We start from the raw sequence: 23,267 nt of genomic DNA on the forward strand, positions 1-23,267 counted from the left end.
ACAGGAAGGGGCCACCCCCAAACTGTTCTCACAAAGTTGGGAGCATGAAATTGTCTAAAATGTCTTGGTATGCTGACGTAGTAAAGTGTTTCTTTCACTGGAACTAAGGGGCCAAGCCCAACCCCTGAAAATCAACCCCACACCATAATCCCCCCTCCACCAAATGATTTGGACCAGTGCACAAAGCAAGGTCCATAAAGACATGGATAAGCGAGTTTGGGGTGAAGGGATCTGTCTGGCCTGCACAGAGTCCTGACCTCGACCCAATAGAACACCTTTGTGATGAATTAGAGTGGAGACTATGAGCCAGGCCTTTTCGTCCACATCAGTGCTTGACCTCACAAATGCACTTCTGGAAGAATGGTCGGACATTCCCATAGACACACTTCTAAACCTTGTGGACAGCCTTCCCAGAAGAGTTGAAGCTGTTATAGCTTCAAAGGGTGGGCCAACTCAATATTGAACCCTATGGACTAAGACTGGGATGACATTAAAGTTCAAGTGTGTGTAAAGGTAGACGTCCCAATACCTTTAGTAATATAGTGTATGTACTAAGCTATTTTAATCATGGCATTTTAATTGCTGTGGTATATAAAATTGGTACATTATGTATTTTATTGTTATGAACAAAGGCCTGTGATCTTTGTATCCTCAATGCTGTATAATTAACCTTTTTATTGTGGATCAGTTGTAATCAGTTTACTCTGTGGTTGTTTTGTTTGTCTGTCAGCTCAAATTAGACCTTATGATTTGCACGCTTTTATGTTTTCTAAGTATTCTTTCTGTTTTTTATATAAACTTTTGTTATCATATTTTTATTTTTATTTTATTTTTTTCTCTTGTTACTGGATCAGCTTCTTGATATACAAACCACCACTAAGTACGGGGAGCAACAACCACTAATATTAGATTTAAAATGACAGTAAACAATATCCCTGTTCTCCAAAAATAATCCATACGTATCCACTGCTTAATTGATCTGTAATCTATTTTTCATGAAATTGTTTATCTTTCTACCTACTTGTAACATCCTTCATGAGCTCCTAAAACGTTCCCTTTTCCCCTTACTTCTGTTTGTTTGAAACCAGTAGTGCATGTTAGCTGTAGTCATGGGCATTGCTCTGTGCGCACTACAAATGACTAAGGCCCCTTTCACACGAACGATCCGTTCAGGTCCGCCTATCAGTTTTTCAGGCGGACCTGAACGGATGCTCCATAGAGCGTCACATGTCCGCTGACATCCGACCCGCTCCGATCCAAAAAAGTGTGACAGAGGAAAAAGCAATTTTTCCATCCGTCATCGGATCGGGTGACGACAGACACTGCGGTCCGTCGTCACCCGATCTCCCATAGGGTAGAGCGGCGCTGTGACAGGTCCGTCCCTGCGCAGTGTGCAGAGACAGTACTGTCCTCTTCCTGCTCAGCGGAGATCGCTCTGGCGATTCCTGCTGAGCAAGCAGATATCCACGGGGCGGATCAACACTGATCCGCCCCGTGTGAAAGGACCCTTAGTTGATCTCCGGTGCCAACAAGAGAAGGTGGCAATGTACCTGCATACAGTGGGATGACAGAGAATCAACATAGCTACCTTCTAAGGGGAAATGAGATTACAGCTGGTAAAAATGGATTTATAGGATGCTAAGAACACTAGAAGGTACTTTTTCCATTAAAAATACATACTTGAATAGTTTTCTTTATTTATAATTTTTTACCCAGAATTTTTAATGCCACTTTAAACATTATTGTACACAAGCACTGACTGCAATTGAGAGGGACAGACTGCGGAATAGTTGCTACTAGTTGAAGCTGGACTCCCCAGTGATCTTCTGACTGATAGTGCCTGCATAGTTCTGGCACCAATATCTTTCAACAGACCAAGTAGTGCTGATATAGTAAACATGCTGCTATTTGTTCTCATGCAAGAACCTCTGCCACCATTGATATTTTTAGCTGTCTGCATTCTTCTACTGATTACCAATGAGAAGGGATATTTCTCCACTGACCACCATGTAAGGGAGAACTACACTGACAACTAATATATTAAGGGAATTTTTACCGACCATAAATATGAGAGGCACATTTTCACTGACCACTAATGTACAAGGACATTAGACTTACTACCATTTATAAGTTGGCCCCTTTCCAGTAACCTTCAATGTAATGGGCAATTACTCTACTGACTGCCAATGTAAGGGGCATTTCTCCTTGAACTACCAATGTATGGTGACAGTTTTCACTGTCTGAATTGGTTTTACTACTGTTATTATTAATATTATTCGTAACTTTATTTCATGATTACTGAAAATATCTTTTTATATAAAGAGTTGGATGTTAAGGTATTTCCCCATGTGCCTTTCGTACACCACTCCTATAATTGTTTGCGACATATTCTATTATTAGAGATGCCTGTCGGTCTGTTTTCTGAAGTCTATAACAGCACTCCCTGGGAGTTGTGGGTCCCAGAGCTGATTTCACATTTTAAACGATTGTATATGCAGCTGCCTCTGTAAAGACTGGCATGGATGTGTAAAATGAAGACTGTCTGTCACATAGCATTGAAGCAAACCGTGCATTTGAGAAAACAAAACCAGGCATTCTGACCTTAGTGAAGATGAGGTCTAGCTGTTTTTAGCCTTTGTTTTTGCCACATTCGCCCAGGCCCATCTGGTACACTGGAATGTGTGCAATCTTCTTTGGTCCAGTGAACTCATCTGAAGTGCTGACAACAGTCCTGCTCTCTGCTTTCTCACAGCACTTTAATGTGTGACTGCAAACAGATTTACTGTGGGATAGAAATCTCTACTTACACAATCGCTTTCTGATTTGTGGGAAGGGTGACCCGCTGCTGTGAATTTGAGGTCTTTTGTTCCATTTGATCCCTACTGCTGAATACGGCTGGGGAGTGATTACAAATACTGGGGCGCTCTCCTTGATGTTTACAGCATAACATACCATTGCAGGGTGAGAATGGGTAGACAGAAGTGGAATGGCTTGTGGGCCAACTGACCTCATTCTATGATAATACTGTAGTACTATATAAAAAAAACATGCAGGGAGAGCTATGTTACTAGGCAAGACCAACTTCTTTAATATCTTAACAATAGAATGTTGCACAGTATTCAAGTAAATTGAATGCAGTGGTTACCCCCACCAGCTAGCACATTCTGTAGTGGCATATGAGCTGGCAGGAGGATCCACTGCATGTGGGGTAGCAGGAATGCACACACACTTATGCCGCGTACACACGAGCGGATTGTATGGCGTACTTAGTTCATCATACAATCCGACGGACAATCCGTCGTAGTTTCCACTGAACGGACTTGACCACACACGGATGCACAAACAGTCCGTCGAAAGCTTGCGCGATGACGTGTACAGCACGTACGACGGGACTAGAAATAGGAAGTCCAATACACAGCAATGCAACCTTCCGCCGTGTAAATCCTTTCTGGGCATGCGCCATTCTTAGTCCGTCGAACTAGCCTACTCACGACCGTATTGTCCGCTGAAACCAAAGTATGACGGACAGGATTTCGGAAAAACCGAAATTCTTAGTACTCCGGACTGCACGCTGAAAAAGTCCGCTGAAGCCCACACACGAGCGGATTGTCCGCTGAAATGTGTTTCGACGGACTAAGTACGCCATACAATCCGCTCGTGTGTACGCGGCATTAGAATTGCAGAATAATTTCAGTGGCTGGGGAGCCAAATCGGCACAATGGATATAACTCAGGATGTGTCCCTTGTGCTGATACTGCTCTTAGTAAAATTCCTCCTCCGTCTTTGAGATACAGTTTTGGTGCATACACTTTAGGGCTTGTTCACGCTGCCCACATGCTTCATGTATTGTTTTAGCCTGCATGCAGCTGTCAGTTTTTAGGTACAGTGGTGGCGAGGGAGTAGTGCAATTCAGCACATCAGTTTTTTTCCTTTTATTTTTTTTTATTTTTATTTTTTACTCTTTTTTTACTTTATTTGAAATGTTCAAAAGTGACACTTGATTCATGTCTCCACACATCAGCACAATGTGTTGTGCTGCAGTACAGTGACAAGAGGTGCCTGTCAGTGCACTGTGGTTAAATGCTACATGTCTGCATTTTACCGCAGCTCAACACAGGGCACCTCCTGGCTGCTTTGCAGTGTGACTGGTGCACATGTTCTATGTGCCCTAGTGGTGACTGGTGTTTTATCCAGTACAGAAAAACACCAGTCACCAGACTATGGGGTTTATTTAGTAAAACTGGAGAGCGCAAAATATGGTGCAGCTGTGCATGGAAGCCAATCGGCTTCTAACTTCAGCTTGTTCAGTTAAAGCGACATTTAGGCTGAGTTCACACTTATGCGAATTGGATGTGGGTTTCCCCAAATCTAGTTCACGTGACAGGAGACTGTGACCAGCTCTCAATGGAGCCGGTTCATACATCTTCTGGAGGCCACGGAGCATCTTTGTGTCTTTGGCTGCGTCTTCAGGCAAGAATTCAGACTTGATTTTCCCCTGACATGGTGAGCAGGAATACACCGGACCCCCTGCTGCGAGCCGCACCATAAATAGTGTGAACCCAGCCTTAAGGTTTTTTTTTTATTTTTATTAAAGTAACAAACATGGAATACTTACCTGCTCTGGGGTTCCCTACTGGCTCTCCTCTTCGGCAAGCGGCGTCCCATGGAGGGCCCCTGTGCGTGCTCACTCCTGAGCCGCCCTGTCTGCATCTACCGACACAACTGGGCAACTTGGGCCTGCCCCCTGCTCTTTCATCATCACAGAATTTGATTAACAGCAGTGGGAGCTACCCGGCTGCTATCACTGTTCCGAGGGAGGAGGGAGATGGCCACTGCTCTTGTGCACATTGCTGGACCTGATCATGCTCGGGTAAAAAAAAATAGGGGGGGGGGGGGATTCTGCAGAAGGTTTTCACCTTTTAAAGCGATTCTAAAGCAGAAGGCTTTTCATCTTAATGCATTAAGATAAAAAGCCTTCTGTGTGCAGCAGTCCCCCTAATACTTACCTGAGGCCTATCTCGATCCAGCGATGTTGCATGAGAGACTTGGCTGTCCGGGGCTTTCTCTCCTTATTGGTTGAGACAGCAGCGGGCGCCACTAGCTCCCGCTGCTGTCAGTCAGTGAGCCAATGAGGAGAGGGAGTGGGTGGGGCCGAGCTGCAGCTCCATGTCTGAATGAATGCAGAGAGCAGCGGCTTGGGTGCCCCTATAACAAGCTGCTTGCTGTGGGGGGGCACTTGGCAGGAGGGATGGGCCAGGACCTGAGAAGAGGAGGATCAGGGCTGCTCTATGCAAAACCACTGTATAGAGCAGATAAGTATAACACGTTTGTTATTTTTAAACAAACAAAAAAACAAAACAAGACTTTAATATAACCTTAATGCATATAATGCATTAAATCACCAAATGTTCTGGTAGTGAAATCAAACTTAAAGAGGAAGTAAACCCTGATGAGTTTACTTCCTCTTTCATTCCCTGTAAAGGCAAAGCATAATGGACTACTATGCATCGCATAGTAGTCCATTATGTGTCACTTACCTGACACAGGAGCCAGCGAAGTCACCGCTGTCCCCTGTAGTTCCGAGCGTCCATCTTCTTGGTGGGTCTCCGTGGGTCTCACTGCTCCGGCGCTGTGATTCACCGGAGCAGAGATGACGTCACTCCCGCGCATGCGTACGGAAGCCGAGACTCGCGACATTGCCGTCATCGACGATGCCCCGCTCGGTGCCCGTCTTCGGGCAAATATCTCCTAAACCGTATAGGTTTGGGAGATATTTCTTGAACCTACAGGTAAACCTTAATCTAGGCTTACCTGTAGGTCAAAGTGGTTTGTAAGGGTTTACAACCACTTTAAAAGGTCAGCACACATATCACATGTTGTGCAGTCTAGTAAGGAATACAGAAAATGTGCTTCAGTGAACTAACAATATGAGCATAAAAAAGTCCAGCTATGACAAAATAATGTGAAATGTGAGTCCAGATATTCCGTTGGTATGAACTATGTATAGCCTTCGTTCCCCCGCATCGCTGGACCCTGGGACAGGTAAGTGTCCGATTATAAGTCAGCAGCTGCAGTATTTGTAGCTGCTGACTTTAAATTTTTTTTTATTTAAGCGGAACACCACTTTAAGCTTTGATGAACAAAAAAAAACATTTTAGTAAATCAACCCCTATCAGTGAATGAATCCTTAACCCTGGTGCAGGTAAAATCTAGAGGTATATTTGGCTGTATTGTAGACAAGGGTATAATCTTAGTAGTGTGTGTTCTTGCACCGATAAGCTAAGAAAGAAATCATGCAGAAGACTCATGCCTACTTTCTCAATGTCATTTTACAATGCTTAAATCAATTTGTTAATATCCGTCTGGTGGAAGTGTGTCCGCAAGTAACCCATTATAAATATTGAGCGCATGAAAAAATAATGGACATTAGACTTGAAATTGAATCTACGCATAATTTAATCTAAAATGCTTATGCTAGTGCTTGTGCATTATATTAATTTCCATTTGCCAGTCAATCTGACATGAACACTTTAGACATTACTTAAATGCAAGGGTATGTGTCCCTAATGACATAACATGATAGAATATGCTTGGTTTTCTAAAAATAAATGTCTCTAATAAAGTTACAAGTACTAATTTTGAACAGTTTATAAATTATAGCATACCTTTTAAACATATTATTTCATTTTCTGCGGTCTTGTTAAAATATATTTGCTCCGCTGGACATTTACATGTTTCTGTAAAAGTATGTAGGCAGCAGATGTAATGTGTATTTTGTATTAGAATCACACGAACGTATCAAGAGTACTCGCATATTAATGTAATGCCGTTCCCAGGACTGCCGCTGGGTGCTACGTTTCCAGGACCATCACTCCCAAAACTGTCCTGTGTTTGAGCAGGGACATTAAAGTTGTTTTTATTCTATGGTTGTGTGACTTTATGGCACATTTGCATGCAGGCGAATGAATTAATGTGTTAAATAATGAAGTCGAATGCTTGCCAAGCAGCTGAATACACCGATTAAATACTGTGATTATAAACAGGTTTTTACCTGTGAAAAAAAATTTTGCAATCCTGTTCAGCCAGGCTGGTGATCCACACAACCCTACCAGAAAAAACACACTGGGATGTATCAAAAATGTACTGGACCCCAGTGCAGCGAAGAAAAAAAACATCTGGAATGCATCCGGAAAAGCATAAAAAATGCACCGGAACGCATCAAAAACACATTGCATGCAGAAACGCATCCAGAACGGATCTGAAGTGTGTTTTTTGTGGTGTGAACCAGCCCTGACAGTATTTTCTGTCTTCTTATTGGACACTTAAAAGTACTGGATGATGATTGATTGTCAAATAAACAGGCATGAAAGAGAGGTGAGATTGGAAGCTCCCAATCGAAACTGGAAAACATGATTGTCACCTAAAGTGTGGCAGGGTTGTGCGAGTCGCATGAATGTAAAAGTACAAATATATTGGCAGAAAATATGTCTATGTATATTGCGTCCACAGTTTTTTTCACTGTGCATTTAGCTGCTTGACAGGAGTACCACTTATTTTACCATAAATGTCTACAGTGAATTTTCATATTTTTTAACACAAGATTAGTTTTTGTGGCTAAAAATATGGTTTCTCGTGTTTAATACCTTATGTTGAACAAAAACCATTTTGGTTAATTTCCTTGATTCAGTGGATTTTAGATCTCAGTAATGTTCTCTTGTTCGGAGCCTGCATTGATGGAGTGGTTCTCAGAGATAAGTAAGTATTGTGAAGTTTATTCTTTAAAGCGGTATTAAACCCAAAAGCAATTATTATATTGCCGCTTACTAATTCTGAGATGTATTAGTTGCATTCGCTTTCTTTCCTTTTTCAGCTGGTGATCCAACCAGTAAGTTTTATTTTTATTTTTTCAAAAGCTCACCTGCAGATGTAGCAGTTACAGGGCTGAGACAAACAAAATGTACCACTGACAGAGGAACGTACCATGATCAGTTTTTATTTATTATATGTAAAACCTTTATCCCAAAATTAAAATATCTGTTGCTGTAACTGTTTATTAAGTGTTACCTTGAGTTTGGCTTCAAATTATTAGTGTATCTAAAACTGCTAATACATCTATCACTCCCCTCCCTCCAGACCAGTAATATTGCTGCCCAAAGGTGCCCCCTGTGCTCATTTTATCCAAATTGGTGGCACTCTAAAACAGGAGGTATGTTACTGGGCAGATCACCAGGTGGGGAAAAAACCCTAAAAAAAAAACGAATGCAGCCACTACATTGTCTCCTCCTCTTCATTGCCTCCTTCTGTGGGGGTCCCCCAAGGCTCTGTTCTTGGACAATTTCTCTTTTCTATCTACACCTCTTCCCTTGGTCACTTGATAACCTCCCACTTCCATACCATCTATACGCTGATCACACATAAATCTATCTGTCTACTCCTCACCTCACTGCTTCAGTCTTCTCTTGCATTACTAACTGACATATCAGCATGGATGTTGCACCGCTTCCTTAAACGAAATCTCTTTAAAACCAAGCTAATACCGGCCCCCCGTCCATGCCCCCCTCAATGACTTTTCCATCAAAATCAATAATGCAACCTTCAATCCCTCCCCCCACGCCAGGGTACTAGGTGTAATCCTAGACTCTGACCTGTCCTTTCAGCCCCAAATTCAATCGTTGTCAAAAGCTTGTAGACTTTACCTGCATAAAATCCCTACAATTTGCCCCTTTTTAAATTCTGAAACCACCAAGCTCCTCATTCACTCCCTTGTTGTCTCTCGCCTTGACTATTGCAACTCTCTCCTCATAGGCCTACGTCTCCATAGGCTATCCCCTCTTTAGTCTATCATGAATGCTACTGCCAGACGTATCTACCTTACCAACCGCTCAGAGTCTGCCAATCCATGCACTGGCTTCCGATCACCCAGCAAATTAAATTCAAAATACTAACCACAATATACAAAGCCATTCACAACTCTGCCCCCTGCTACATCACCATTCCTGTCTCCAAATATCACCCAAACCGTCCTCTCAAGACCTCCTGCTCTGAAGCTCTCGTCTCCTCCTATGCTTGTCTCCAGGACTTCTCCAGAGCCTCTCCCATCCTCTGGAACACTCTACTTCAATCTGTTCAGCTATCTCCTACTCTGGCTGCCTTCAGGCGATCCCTGAAAACTCCATCACTTCAGGGAAGCCTATCGCGACTCCAACAAATTTTTTACCACTTCCATCAGCTCATTTCCCACATTTGCAACTTTTTAACCACCTGCCCCACCCCACCCCATTAGATTGTAAGCTCTTTTGAGCAGGGCCCTCTTAACCTTCTTGTATTTTATTGTACTGTAACTGTATTGTCTCCCTTTTTATATTTTAAAGCCCTGTGTAAATTGTTGGCACTATACATTCTGTATAATAATAATAATTATTATTATTAATAATAATAATAATGCATGATATGAGGTTAAAAATGGGGAGAATGTTAAATGTTTAGTGGTAGGGTAGGAAAGGCAGATCAAAGAATATTTATGCATTCGGTTACAATTCTAGTTCAGGTGTGAATTGTGAAATGTGTTTTTTTTAAACAGAGCATCATCAATTTTATTAGGTTATTTGGAGATATAGAAAACCTTTCAGCAGCATTCATGATAAGTTGTGGAAATGAACCCTGTTATTAGAGGGCTGGATGATGTTACAGTATTCAAGGTAGGGGTGGCACAGTGGTGTAGTGGGTAGCACTCTCACCTAACAGTAAAAAGGGTCACTGGTTTGAATCCCAACTATCTGCCTGAAGTTTGCATGTTCTCCCTGTGCCTGTGTGGGTTTCCTCTGGGTACTCTGGTTTCCTCCCACACTCCAAAGACATGCTGGTAGGTTAATTGGCTTCTGTCCAAAATTGGCCCTACTATATGAATGTGAGTTGGGGACCTTGGATTGTGAGCTCCTTGAGGGTAGGGACCATGTGAGTGTGCCATGTATGGGTAAATTGATGGCGCTATATGGGTACCGTAAATATTAATATAATAGATGAGCATCTTAATGAGATGCAATGTACAGGGATAGGGATAATTGTAGACACGCACTCAGGTTGAACTGGATGGACTGGTGTCTTTATTCAACCTTACTAACTATGTAACTATGTAAAACAAAAGTGATAAAGGCATGAACTGTAACTTGCATGGTTTCTTGCTGTGGAAGCAGGAGAAACTGATTGGTGGCTTGTGCAGATGTATTCAGTATGACATCTAGGACTTGTTTCTTGCAGGTTTGGAGATGCGGTAAAGGGAACGCTTGTAGTAGGTGCCCTCTCTTGGCCTTCCCCTTGGGTTATAGTGATTGGATCATTTTTTTCTACCTGTGGAGCTGGACTACAGAGCTTGACGGGTGCCCCACGCCTGCTTCAGGCCATTGCCAAAGATGGAATCATCCCTTTCCTCAGGGTAACAACTGAATGATATGAAAAGTGTTGATATTTTTTGATACTGTACCTAGGTAATTCAGGAAAAATTGATTTGCATGTGAAAGGTGAACAATAACCTTATCATTTTTTTTCTTCCTTTTACAAAAATAGGTATTTGGTCATGGAAAGAGTAACGGGGAACCTACTTGGGCATTGTTGCTTACAGCTGGAATTGCTGAGTTGGGGATTCTCATTGCTTCTTTGGATTTGGTAGCACCGATCCTGTCCATGTATGTCATTTAGTTACCTGCAAATCAAGTGATTTTTATATATGATATTAAGTACAAATAATTTTTTGGGGGATATTCAACTGCACAATTCAAAGGGGGTACCATTAGCCTTTCTAAGTAGTTTGTATGTAGTTTTCAAGGTATATTTATTTATTTTTAGAGCCATACAATAGCACACCAGCAGATTGATCTGCTCATTCACTTTTCATGTCCATTACTTTTTTTATTTTTAAACATAATTTACATTGTGAAAGATATATTGATAGATAACCAAAATAAAAGTATGATAAAAGTTTTTCGTTGACAATATATTTAACTATACAAGTGCATTTATTGGAATCAAGGTAATGTTGGACAGTTACTGTTTGATTCTTTACATTGCTATTATATATATTTTTTCGTTATAAAGTGTTTGAAGTATTAGAAATGTGCTGTAATCTGATGGCGTTTTATTAATACTCCATATTTTTGTGTGTTTGTAGTCTCTTTCTGTTCACTTATGTATACATTGGCTTCCTGAATCATCCACATACGTTTTTCTTCCAGATTATTTGACAAAGTGTTCATTTTAAAGTTACGTTTTTTTTTTTTTTTTATTGTGGACATGCACTTAAAGCCTCGTACACACGGTCTGATTGTTGGATGACCGATCGTCTGATTTTTGTCAAAAGCGCGTGCGCAGGATTTTGTCTAGCATACTAACTATCCGCAAATTTGTCATTTGACAAACACGAATGTAGTGTAGTGACGTACTATGAGAGTATAAAGAGGGAGTTCATTTCTCAAGCGCCACCCTTTGGGCCCCTTCTGCTAATTTCATCTTGGTAGACGTTTGAATGTTGATTTGCGATTTTCAGATCGTACAAAACAAATGCCTTTTTAAAATACGTTTGGCATAACTACATCAGCATCATCAGTAAAGCAGCTTCATTATTATCCCATTAAAAAAGATGGGACTGTGCACTGTATTTTGACATTTCATCAATTACCGCGTCACGAATGTTAATTCTAGATTACGAACGGTAGTTTACAAGACTGAACTCTTCCTAGTCATTCCTGGTTTCCGAGCATGTGTGTTTGTGCTTCCGACTTTTGTGTGATGGATTTCTTTACTGACCATCCGAAAATCAGATTGCTGAGTTCACATCAGACAAAAATGTTATAACCTGCACATCCAGCTTTTGTCTGACGAAAGCACCGTACTAACGATCCAAAAATCCACAGACAGTCTTACGAATTTTTCCTTCTGATTTTCAGATCATGTGTACGAGGCCCAAGTATGCATAATTTACATACAGTTCACCTATTTATTTTTCCTAGTATCCTAGTATTATTAGTGCCTGTATTCTGTTGTGCAGTCACTGTAGTTCATTCTGATATCCATTCTGTTTGTATGACTTCACATCTACTAGGTCTTGGATAAAAAACGTTACTGTTCAGTAGAGCTGCACGATTAATCATTAAACCACGATCTCGATTCACCCCCCCCCCCCTTTGCGATCTCTTCCACTGAGAGTAGGCGATTCTTTCATATAAACAAGTGGAGAGATTATCTGCTCACTCAGCTGTCAAAAGAAAGCATCCTGGGCAATCTGCCCGTACTTTTGAAATGAACGGACTTTTCCCGCCCGGAGAAAAGTCCGCTCATTTCGAGCAGGTCTCCAGGTAGGCGGGGCCCGTGAAGGATACGTCGCTGGACCCGCCGCCTGGTATGGACTACATTGTACCCCATACTCATTCACATAGGGTGGGGGGCCGGTATCCGGGGGCCCCCTTATTAAAGGGGGCTCCCGGATTCCGATAAGCCCCCCCGCCCGCAGACCCCGACAACCAACGGCCAGGGTTGTCGGGAAGAGGCCCTTGTCCTCATCAACATTGGGACAAGGTGCTTTGGGGTGGGGGGGCCGCGCGGCCCCCCCTTCCCCAAGGCACCCCCCATGTTGAGGGCACGCGGCCTGGTACAGCTCAGGCGCTTGCCTGGTACGGCTGGTACGGCTCAGGCGCTTGCTCGCCCCCCCTTTCCTGGCCGGCCGGGTAGCGTGCTCGGACAAGGGTCTGATGTGGACCTGGGGGGAACCCCCACGCCGTTTTTTTTCGGCGTTGGGGTTCCCCTTTAAGTCCATACCAGGCGGCGGGGACAGCGATGTATCCTTTGCGGGCCCCGCCTACCTGGAGACGCGCTCGAAATGAGCGGACTTTCCTCTGCGTGTGTGGGCGAGTCCGTTCGTTTCAAAAGTAGGGCGGATAGTACGGCGGACTTAGTACGCCGTATTAGTCCGCTGAAAAAGTGCCGTGTGTGGGCAAGTAGCCCGTTCGGAAAGTCCGACGGACAGTCTGGCGGGAAGTCCGCCAGACTAAGTACGTCGGACAGACGGCTACGCGTGTACGCGGCTTAAGGCTTACTTCTTAGATCAAAGGGAAAGAACTTCTTTTGTAAACAAATAATCTCTGCCAAGCTTTCAAGTGTAAATGCAGGAAGTTTAACCACTTAAAGTCTAAATCTTTTTCTGACACTTCTTTCAAAAATCAATATTTTTTGCTAGAAAATTACTTGGAACCCCCAAACATTTTATATATTTTTATATATATATATATATATATATATATATATATATATATATATATATATATATATATATATATATATATATATATATATAAAATCAGAGACCCTAGGGAATAAAATGGCAATTGCTACAATATTTTATGTCACACTGTATTTGCCCAGCAGTCTTTCAAATGCAATTTTTTGGGGAAAAATACACTTCAATAAATAAAAAAAACTAAACAGTAATCTTAGCACAATTTTTTTTGTTTTAATGTGAAAGATGATGCGCCGCGAGAATCGCAAGAGATTCGTGATCTTCTAAGCAAAAAGTTGTGATTCTCATTTTAGCCAGAATCGTGCAGCTCTACTGTTCAGTCATATTACACTGACCTTTCATTGGTCTTAAAGCGGAGGTTCACACAAAAGTTGAACCTCCGCTTTTCGTAACCATCCCCCCCCCCCTCCGGTGTCACACTTGGCACCTTTCGGGGGGGAAGGGGGTGCAGATACCTGTCTAAGGTATTTGCACCCACTTCTGGGCATAGACTGCCATGGGAGTCTATGCCTCTTCCTGTCCCCCGCGCTGTCTGCTGGGACACACATGAGTCCCAGAGACAGCAGGGACCATTTGGATTGAGCAGCTCGACTCACGCATGTGCAGTAGGGAACTGGGAAGTGAAGCTGCAAGGCTTAATTTCCTGATTCCCTTACCAAAGATGGCGGCGGCAGCAGCGTCCCTTGAGGGGCGGTTCGGCCTCGGATGCCGACATCACTGGACCCTGGGACAGGTGAGTGTCCTTATTTTAAAAGTCAGCAGCTGCAGTATTTGTAGCTGCTGACTTAAAAAAAAAAAAGTTTTTAAAAGAAGTCATTGCCATATTTTTTTCTCATCTCTGCTCACCACTGTCTCATGGTCTATTACACTGAAAAGAATGGCAAGCTGTTGCTCTACATTTTAATTTAAATATAACTCTGATATAAATGTTTTCATCCGTAAGAATACGTGTCACAGCACAGTTTTAATAAGAAACCATTTTAAAACGGAAGATCATACTTTAATTATTATTATTATTATTATACACGATTTATATTGCGCCCACAGTTTACTCAGCGCTTTACAATGTATAGGGGGGCAACACAATTACAGTACAATACAAAAGTTACAGGAGGGCCCTGCTCGTAGAGCTTACATTCTAAAATGTAATTACTTTTATATTTAGTTCTGCTCTAACAGACAACAACAAATATAAGATTTAGCTGAAAATAGTGTATTATTAGTGTGCTAATATGTGTTTAGTTCCTCACATACAATGTATAAGTTGTTTGTCTGCATTAGACTCAGGCCCCTTTCACACTGGGGTGATTGGCAAGCGATACAGCGATAAAAATAGCGCCTGCAAAGCGCCCTGAAACAGCCGCTGCTGTCTCTCCAATGTGAAAGCCAGAGGGCTTTCACACTGGAGCGGTGCGCTGCCAGGGCGGCAAAAAAAGTCCTGCTAGCCGCATCTTTGGAGCGGTGTATACACCACTCCTTCACCACTCCTGCCCATTGAAATGAATGGGGCAGCACGGCTATACCGCCGGCAAAGAGACGCTTTGCGGCTGGTTTTAACCCCTTTTTTTAACCCCCCGCTAGTGGCTGAATAGCATCGCTAAAACTGCAATAAACGGTGCTAAAATTAGTGCCATTTTACTGCTGGTGCCGCTCCCGCCCCAGTGTGAAAGGGGCCTGAAGATCACTGTTCTACAAAATTCCCCCTCACTCCTGCTTGAGTGACAGCTTAGTACGGGCAGTGTCAAAAAATGAATACACCAAATGAAAGCAAGAGCAGAAATTAAACTCTAGAAATAATTAGGTACCGCAAAGGCTAAATATTATTAAAATGTATCTAAACCCAAGAACAAAAAAATCTTAGGCTTTTTTTCACCTGATGATCCTGCCAGTAGAACACTTGCTGTAATAATAATAATTAATAATAGTAATAATGCTCACTCACTGTGCTATGAAAGAGCAGCATTGTCACTTTAGTACAGGGATTCCCAACCAGTGTTCATCCAGAGGTTGCTGGGGGCTCCTTGAGCAATTTCTGCCTCTCGGATAAGTTCCCACTCACACCATTGATCTTTTTAGCTATCTGAAAGGGGGTAAGTCTTCCCAAGATCAAAAGTGTAAGGAGAATTCTTCCAGACCAGAACACTAATGTATCATGTGTTATAGATATATAATAATGTATTATGTGTTGTAGATCTAGTCATTTTTAGCAGGGGTTTCCTGAGACTGGAAAGGCTTCTTTAGTGTGTTAGGAATACAGATGCCTTCTAATCTCTTCCATTTCAATAACAAAGAGGAAGGTGTACTGCAGTTAAGTTCACAGAGAGCTTTACAGGGCTGATAACACTGCCTGATATTTTAGTGCAGTGAGTGAAAAGAATATACAAAGTTAATGGATTTCTGGCAGGATCAGTGGGTATTTTTGTCCTTTATTAAACAGATACAACAAAGCACTTTTAGTTGTTTAATATTTAACAGGCCAAAATTGAACGAATAAGGGAAGTACATTTTTAGGGTTTGGTTACACTACAACTCTGCCCTGTACACGCGGCCGGACATTCCGACCACAAAATCCATCTGATTTTTTCCCAACGGATTTTGTCCAAAACTTTTGTTACATACACACGGTCAGACAAAGTTGTTGGAAAATCTGATCGTTTGGAACCAGGTGGCGTTCGTTACTTACGACGGGATTACGTAGCAGCTAGTAGCCAATAGCTTTGGTCTCATAATTTAATCTGAGCATGCGTGGCACTTTGTCCATCGGAATTCTCTACAAACGATCGGAAAAAGTCAGATCAGATTTTGTTGTCGGAAAATTTTAGATCCTGCTCTCAAACTTTTTCCGTCTGGATTTCCGACAGAAAAAGTCCAGTAGAGCCCACACACGATCGGATTTTCTGACAACATAATCTGAACGGACCTTTTCCGTCGGAAAGTCCGACCGTGTCTACAGGGCATAAGACCCCTTTCACACTGGGGCGCTTTGCAGGCGCTATAATACTAAAAATACGGCCTGCAAAGCACCCTGAAAGAGCAAATCACCCTGAAAGAGCCACTGCTTTCTCTCCAATGTGAAAGCCTCGAGCCTGTAGCAGCGCTTTGCAGTAGTGTTAACCCTTTCTCTGCCACTAGCGTAATAGCTGATCATATTTTACAGTACAAAACCTTTAATTATGCATCTTTATCCATCTTTCTTTGTCTTTAAGAAATTGCATACACTAGGCTCATTTCTCACAAGCTATCACCCAGGATCTGTACACTTATTTTCAAAAAGTTTTATTTTCAGGTGGGTCCAATGAGATTTGAAAATTACAGTCACATGACTGAAAATGAAAGAGACTTATAGTTATGTAAAAGCTTTTTTTGAATTAAGCCTAATGTGTTACAATATACAGTATAGTTTACAGATGCTGAAGCCTGTTTTGTCTAGAACCTATCCATGCCTCAGTCTCTTGTTCCTTCATCTTAGGTTTTTCCTGATGTGCTACCTTTTTGTGAACTTGGCTTGTGGGTTACAGACTCTTCTCCGTTCTCCGAACTGGCGGCCTCGTTTCCAGTATTACCACTGGTAAGTTCCACCATCATATCTTTCAGCCTCTCTGTTTGATGTTAAAGGAGTTGTAAAGGCAAAACTTTTTTTTTTTTTTTTTTATCTTAATACATTCTATGCATTAAGATAAAAACCTTCTGTGTGTAGCAGCCTTCCCAGCACCCCCTAATACTTACCTGAGGCCCCCCTCTCTCCAGTGATGTCCACGAGTGTCTTAGCCGCATGGGACTCTGACTCCTGATTGGCTGATCAAAGTCAGCCAATTATGGATGCTCCTTGCTGTGGGGGCACTCGACAGGAGAGAGGAGCCAGGAGAGCCAAAGAGGAACCCAAGAAGAGGAGGATACAGGCTGCCCTGTGTAAAATCAACTGCACAGAAGAGGTAAGTATGAAATGTTTGTTGTTTTAAATTTTTTTTAAAAAAGACTTTACAATCACTTTAATTTTATTTTGTTTTATTTTAAAGTGATATCAAAGCTTGTTTTCAAACTTGTTATACTTGCCTGCTCTATGCAAGGGTTTTGCACAGAGCATCCCCGATCTTCTTCATTTCGGGTCACTCACCATCGCGCCTGGCTCCCCTTCCTCGAGCAGAGCCCCCAGAGAAACACTTTCCCTGGGGGCTCCACTGCATGCTCGTTCCCGAGCTGTTGCTTTATGTGTCCATAAGACACAGAGAGCCATGGCTCAGTACCCCCCCCCCCCCCACCACCCTATCTCTCCTCATTGGCTTACTGGCTGGAGCCAATGGGTGGCCACTGCTGTCCCAATGAGGCGAGGGAGTCCCGGAACAGCTGAGCCTCTCGTGCACATTGCTGGATTGAAAGGGGGCTCAGGTGAGTATTAGGGGCAGCTGCACACAGGTTTTTGTAAAAAACCTTCAGCCTTTACAACCGCTTTAAGTTGTCAAATTAAAAAATGATATATAGCTCATAAAAAAATATGCATAGTTCATAATTAATGCTGAGAACTCGGGTAGTTCTGAGTATGGGAGTTTTGGCTGCAAAAATAGGTATAATGATAGAATAACTCAAAAGAATAAAAGCTTAGTCCACCTCACACACCTAATTCTTCCCTCATGTGAACCGAGGGAATCTCTAAGCTAATGCTTGAACTGCAATTAGTCAGTGGAAGACTTGCCTTCACCTCCTTGTCCTGGTGACAAATCTAACATTTTGGATTTCCTTTCACTTTCTCTGTCAGTGATATTGGTTACAAGTTCAAATGGAGAGATGAAATTGACCTGCAGGGGTAAATACAGCAATTAAAAAAAATAAATAAATAAGTACATACAGTACTAAGAATGGGGAAAAAAACTTAAACCCAAGCACTTGTAACCTAATTATAAACGACTTCCTCCAGCTACGAAATAAACCTTCAGTGTATGAAAAATCTATATTGAAAAATTGTAAATGCTTGTGTTTTTGTCTGTTTGATATTGCTGAACTCACACGATTTCATTCCCGCATGTCAGTCCAACGATTTCAGAGACATCTGTGCGGTTTCCTGGACAGATGTCTATTGAAATCGCACCTGAAATCGCCAAAAGTAGTATGGAAACTACTTTTGGCAAAGTCGGCGTTGCACCATTTTGGACGGTTCCATTGCGGGCAATAGCCGCCGATTTGTCATGCGACTTGACATGTCAAATCGCATGCCAAATCGAATCATGTGAACCAGGGCTTAAAGCTGTTTCTTGTCATGTGCCTTTTGCTGCCACTTGAAACTGTACTGGAAAGCCAAAGGCCATTCTGTAACAAAAGAGAATAAACAAAGGCACAAAGACCTACTTGGTGCAGTGATACCTTTATTAAGATAGTACACCTAAAAACAGACAGTACATTTTGCACTCCAGAAGTGTGTTTACAGAGGTGCAAAAAGTGATGCAAGCAGCATGTTTGGAGGCCTTTAAAATGCACCTAAAAAACGACCCGACCATTGAAATGAATGGCAACTCTTCAAAAGCGCCGCAAAACGTTTCTTTTTTTATTTTTTGCACGCCGCAAAAACGCCCAACGTTTTATGGGCAGTTTTTAAAAGCCTCAGTGTGAAAGGGGTCTTAATTTTTTTTAATTTAACCCTTTCCTACTTTATCCAAAACTAAAAAATATTGCTTTAAATACACTTTTTAACAAATAACCCTTAAACCATCCCTGAAGCTTAACACTTTATGGTAACCCAAAAACCTACTATGACAACTCACAAAAATGTCACCTTAATCCCTGACCTTACCCATACCTAGCCCTAAAGAGTGACACTGCTGACACCTTGAAATCCATACTAGTTCTTCTTGCCAAAAATAAGACTATCCTGTGCTGGGATTGATGCCAAAACCACCTGGACTCTGCGCTAGAAACAAACAGCATCATGTGGTTGATTCCAAGAGTAACTGATTCATATATTTTTTTAATATTTATAAGTTATTTGTATGCAGAATTTAATTCTTTTTAACCTAAAATTTTAATTTCAATGTATACAATTTTTTGTTAATTGTTGCCTTCTGTGCTTGTTTGCATTACAGGACATTATCATTCTTAGGGATGGCTCTTTGCTTAGCTTTAATGTTCATATCATCTTGGTATTATGCTCTCATTTCCATGGTGATTGCTGGAATGATCTACAAGTACATAGAATATCATGGGTGAGCAAATTTGATATGCAATATCTTTAGACTGTTAAAGTCATGGCCAAAAATATTGGCACCCCTGCATTTCTGTCAGATAATGTACCACTTTGCCAAGAAAATTGTTGCAATTACAAATATTTAGGTTTTGTCATGTTTATTTATTTTGTGTGTATTGGTATGGCCCAAACTAGTGGAAAAACAAAAAGCCAAATATGACACATTCCACGCAAAACTTCAAAAACGGACTGGACAAAATTATTGGCACCTTCTCAAAATTGTAAGAAATAATTGAATTGCAAGTTTGAGATGCTCCTGTAATTTGTAATTAACCTTACCTGTATCAACTAACTGGTGCTGATAATGTAGAAATCACACCAGTAACCAGTTAAAATGGTGAAAATTTGATTCAACCTTTCTGTTGTGTGTCTCTGTGTGCCACATGGAGTCAATCTTCAGAGATCCTAATGTTCCTGTGTCCACTATGTGCATCATTGTCAAGAATTTACAGCCTATGACACTGTAGCTAATCTCTCTCTGGATGCGGAGTAGAGAGAAAAAGTTAACAGAGTTTGCCAAAACTTACACGAGGAAGGCAAAATTCTTTTGGGAGAATGTGCTGTGGACAGACGAACAAAATTACAGCTTTTTGGTAAAACCCATCATTCTGTTTTCAGATAAAGAAATGAGGCCTTTAAAGAAAAGAATACAGTCCCTATGGTCAAACATGGTGGAGGTTCACTGATGTTTTGGGGTTGCTTTGCAGCTTCAAGCACTGAATGTTTTAACCGTGTGCATGGCATTATGAAATCTGAAGACTACCAAAGAATTCCGTGGTGCTATCTAGGGCCTAAAGGTCATGGGTCTTGCAGCAGGACAGTGACCCAAGGCACCCATAAATGGTTTAAGACAAAGCGTTGGAGAGTGCCAGACTGGCCAGTAAGGATGAGCTCAGGCATGTTCGCATGGACCACGTGCGGAGCCCGCCAGGAAGTCAGCACTGCGCTAATCACAGGCAGTGAGACATTGCCCAATCTCTGCAGCCGCACATCGGGGCAATGTCTCACTGCCTGTGATTAGCGCAACGCTGCGCCAACTTCCTGGCGGGCTCTGCACGTGGTCCATTAGAACACGCCTGAGCTCATCCTTTCTGGCCAGCAACGAGTTCAGATCTAAATCCCATAGAGCACCTGTGGAGAGATCTAAAAACAGCAGTTGGGGAAAAGGAACCTTTCCAATCTGAGAGACCTGAAGCAGTTGGTATAAGACACTCATTGATGGTTACAGGAAGTGATTGATTTCAGTTATTTTTTTCCAAGGGGTGTGCTACCAAATATTAAATTGAGGGTGCCAATAATTTTTGTCCGGTCCATTTTTGAGTTTTGCATGGAATTTGTCAGATTTGGCTTTTTGTTTCTCCACTTTTTTTGTGGCGTACCAATACAAACAAAAGAAATAAACATGAAAATGCCTAAACATTTTATTTGCGAAGTTCATGGGTGCCAGTATTTTTGGCCATGACTGCATCTTTGCCAGTAATGCATTTCTACTTTACAGCTTTTACTTTTAGCTGATGTTGTTTGTCTCTTATTTTATGTGCACAGAGCGGAAAAAGAATGGGGAGATGGGATCAGAGGTCTTTCTCTGAGTGCTGCACGCTTTGCTTTACTTAGACTGGAAGAGGGACCTCCACACACTAAAAACTGGAGGTAATGCCAGCCAACCATTTTATGTCAATCGTGTGTGTGTGTGTATGATTTCTTGTGTCATTTGTGTCTTTCTTTTTTTTTTTTTTACTACTACCTAGGCCACAGCTCCTTGTTCTGGTAAAACTGGATTCTGATCTTCATGTATCGCAGCCACACCTCCTTTCCTTTGCATCCCAGTTGAAAGCTGGGAAAGGCCTAACTCTTGTTGGGTCTGTTTTGATTGGGGATTACCTGGAGAATTATGCAGAAGCTCTGGCAGCAGAGCAGGTATGGTTAAAGTATTACTTATTTTGCAATGCTTATCTGTGTATATCAGTCAAATGATTTAGTAACTAAGCAATTTAATAGTTCATCTATGTAACAGAAGGGCAGACAGTTATAATCAATATGGTTCTTCGGTGGAAAGGTTTACACCACATTTGCCCTTATGTCCCTTTCCTTTGGGTCAGGGAGTTCTCTACCTCTCTACTGTGACAGGGGAGGCATGTTTTTAAAAGTCACAATCTCCGAGGCACCCCATTCTCTCCAGTCTTTCCCAAACTCAGCCTTTCCCTCTTATGTTGTGGATCAGGTTTCTTAGCAGACCATATTGTCAGCCATTGAGCATCAGGTAGTTCCCAGACTAATGAATCGGCCTTCTAGATCTGTGGCTGACAAGGACTTCTCTCCAAACCTTAAGGAAGATTGTGTCATGGGACAGCACTCATCTTCTGCACTGCATTCTGCAGTTCCATGTCAGGTAGGACTCTCTATATCATGAGATCTTTCCTGGGTCAAATTTGATTTGGACAATTTAGAAGTATTGTAATACCTTTTATCAGAGATAGTTTGGATTCTGACTTGGGTGAAATGTTGTGTTCTCACGCTGCTTTCTCTGAGCCATTTAAATGTGATTTTTAGGAGGCCTTTTTTTATTTTTTATAACTGCTTACTTCTGAACATAGGGGAACTATCTACGCACTAAGGTGTGTTACATATCCTACGTGGAATCTCTTCTCCAAGGTCTAGGACTTTTTTTCCCTTGTGGATTTGCAGGTTTAAGAGGAAGGACCTTCTGGCGATTTTCCTTGTTTTGCTATTACCCAGCCATTCTGAAAAGACTACTAATGGTTGCTTTACGGATTCTGATGCATTGTTGAATTTTTGGAGTATCTCTAGTCTTGTAACTCTGAGGTGTCAGGATGGACATGTTATTTTCGGGAAGGTTTCTCTTGGGGCTTACTGGGGCTTACTCCAGGGACACTTGTTTCTTCTTACAGAAAGGTGAGCTTGGTCCTCAGCCTTATCAGATCTGTATTTTCCTTTTAAGTTTTTGATGAGGAGATCTAACTTTTATCTTCTGCCTAATGCTTATATAGGAAAATTCATGTACCTAACCCAAGTGGGCAGGCTGACTCTGTGGGATTGATGGTTTTGCAAGGGGCTTCAGAGACCACTGTTATTCTCCTTGGAGATTCCTCTGACCAAATCATCTGGTCTTCCCGGATAGCCCTTTTCTTTGGTGTGGTGGATTTCTGCCTTGGCAATCCTTCCAAACATGCACTTCTTTTTCTCTCTTGGCCCTTATGGTCAAGTAAGTTGTGGTCTAGAGACTTCTTTAATCTAGGGAGGTTCTGGTCTCTATTACTGGGACATCCTTTTTAGTTCTTCGCCTTATCGACCATGGTCTAGGGCAGGGGTAGGCAACCTCAGCCTTCCAGCTATTTTGAAACTACAAGTCCCAAGAGACATTTCAAGAACCTGACAATCACAGGCATCTCCTAGAGGCAGAGGCATGATGGGATTTGTAGTTTCACCACAGCTGGAGGGCCAAGGTTGCCTACCCATGATCTTGGCTGTGAGTCCTTTTTCTGCTGGGAGATTTTTTTTTTTTTTCATTTAATGCTTCAAGTGGGTCAGGTACATCAGTTTACTGCTATGGCCTATGTTTATGATCATGCTGTTGGTACTGCCTGCTACTAACTGAGGCACACTGGGAATAGGAGGGGTTATCCTAGGCCAGTCTACAGAATTTATTGTTTGCTAGTGTACAATCCATCTCCTTATTGACCATGCTTTAGGCCGTGAATCCTTTCCTGCTGGGAGGTTTTTCTTTTTTTC

At 42.0% G+C, this 23,267-nt stretch overlaps 1 protein-coding gene across 2 annotated transcripts in view; it reads left to right on the forward strand.

Moving 5' to 3' along the window:
- SLC12A6 (solute carrier family 12 member 6) overlaps positions 1–23,267 on the forward strand; it is a 94,664-nt gene that overhangs the window by 51,926 nt on the left and 19,471 nt on the right. For both annotated transcript variants that reach the window (XM_077461115.1, XM_077461116.1), the window contains 7 exons: positions 7,698–7,755; positions 10,258–10,432; positions 10,564–10,682; positions 16,755–16,853; positions 19,357–19,476; positions 21,063–21,167; positions 21,266–21,434. In XM_077461115.1, coding sequence (XP_077317241.1) covers positions 7,698–7,755; positions 10,258–10,432; positions 10,564–10,682; positions 16,755–16,853; positions 19,357–19,476; positions 21,063–21,167; positions 21,266–21,434 — 845 coding nt within the window. The remainder of the gene's footprint in view (positions 1–7,697; positions 7,756–10,257; positions 10,433–10,563; positions 10,683–16,754; positions 16,854–19,356; positions 19,477–21,062; positions 21,168–21,265; positions 21,435–23,267) is intronic.

The sequence above is a fragment of the Lithobates pipiens genome, unplaced genomic scaffold (genome assembly GCF_037356315.1).
Source record: "Lithobates pipiens isolate NorthernLeopardFrog02 unplaced genomic scaffold, aLitPip1_a1.2 Scaffold_3, whole genome shotgun sequence".
Taxonomy (NCBI): Eukaryota; Metazoa; Chordata; class Amphibia; order Anura; family Ranidae; genus Lithobates; species Lithobates pipiens.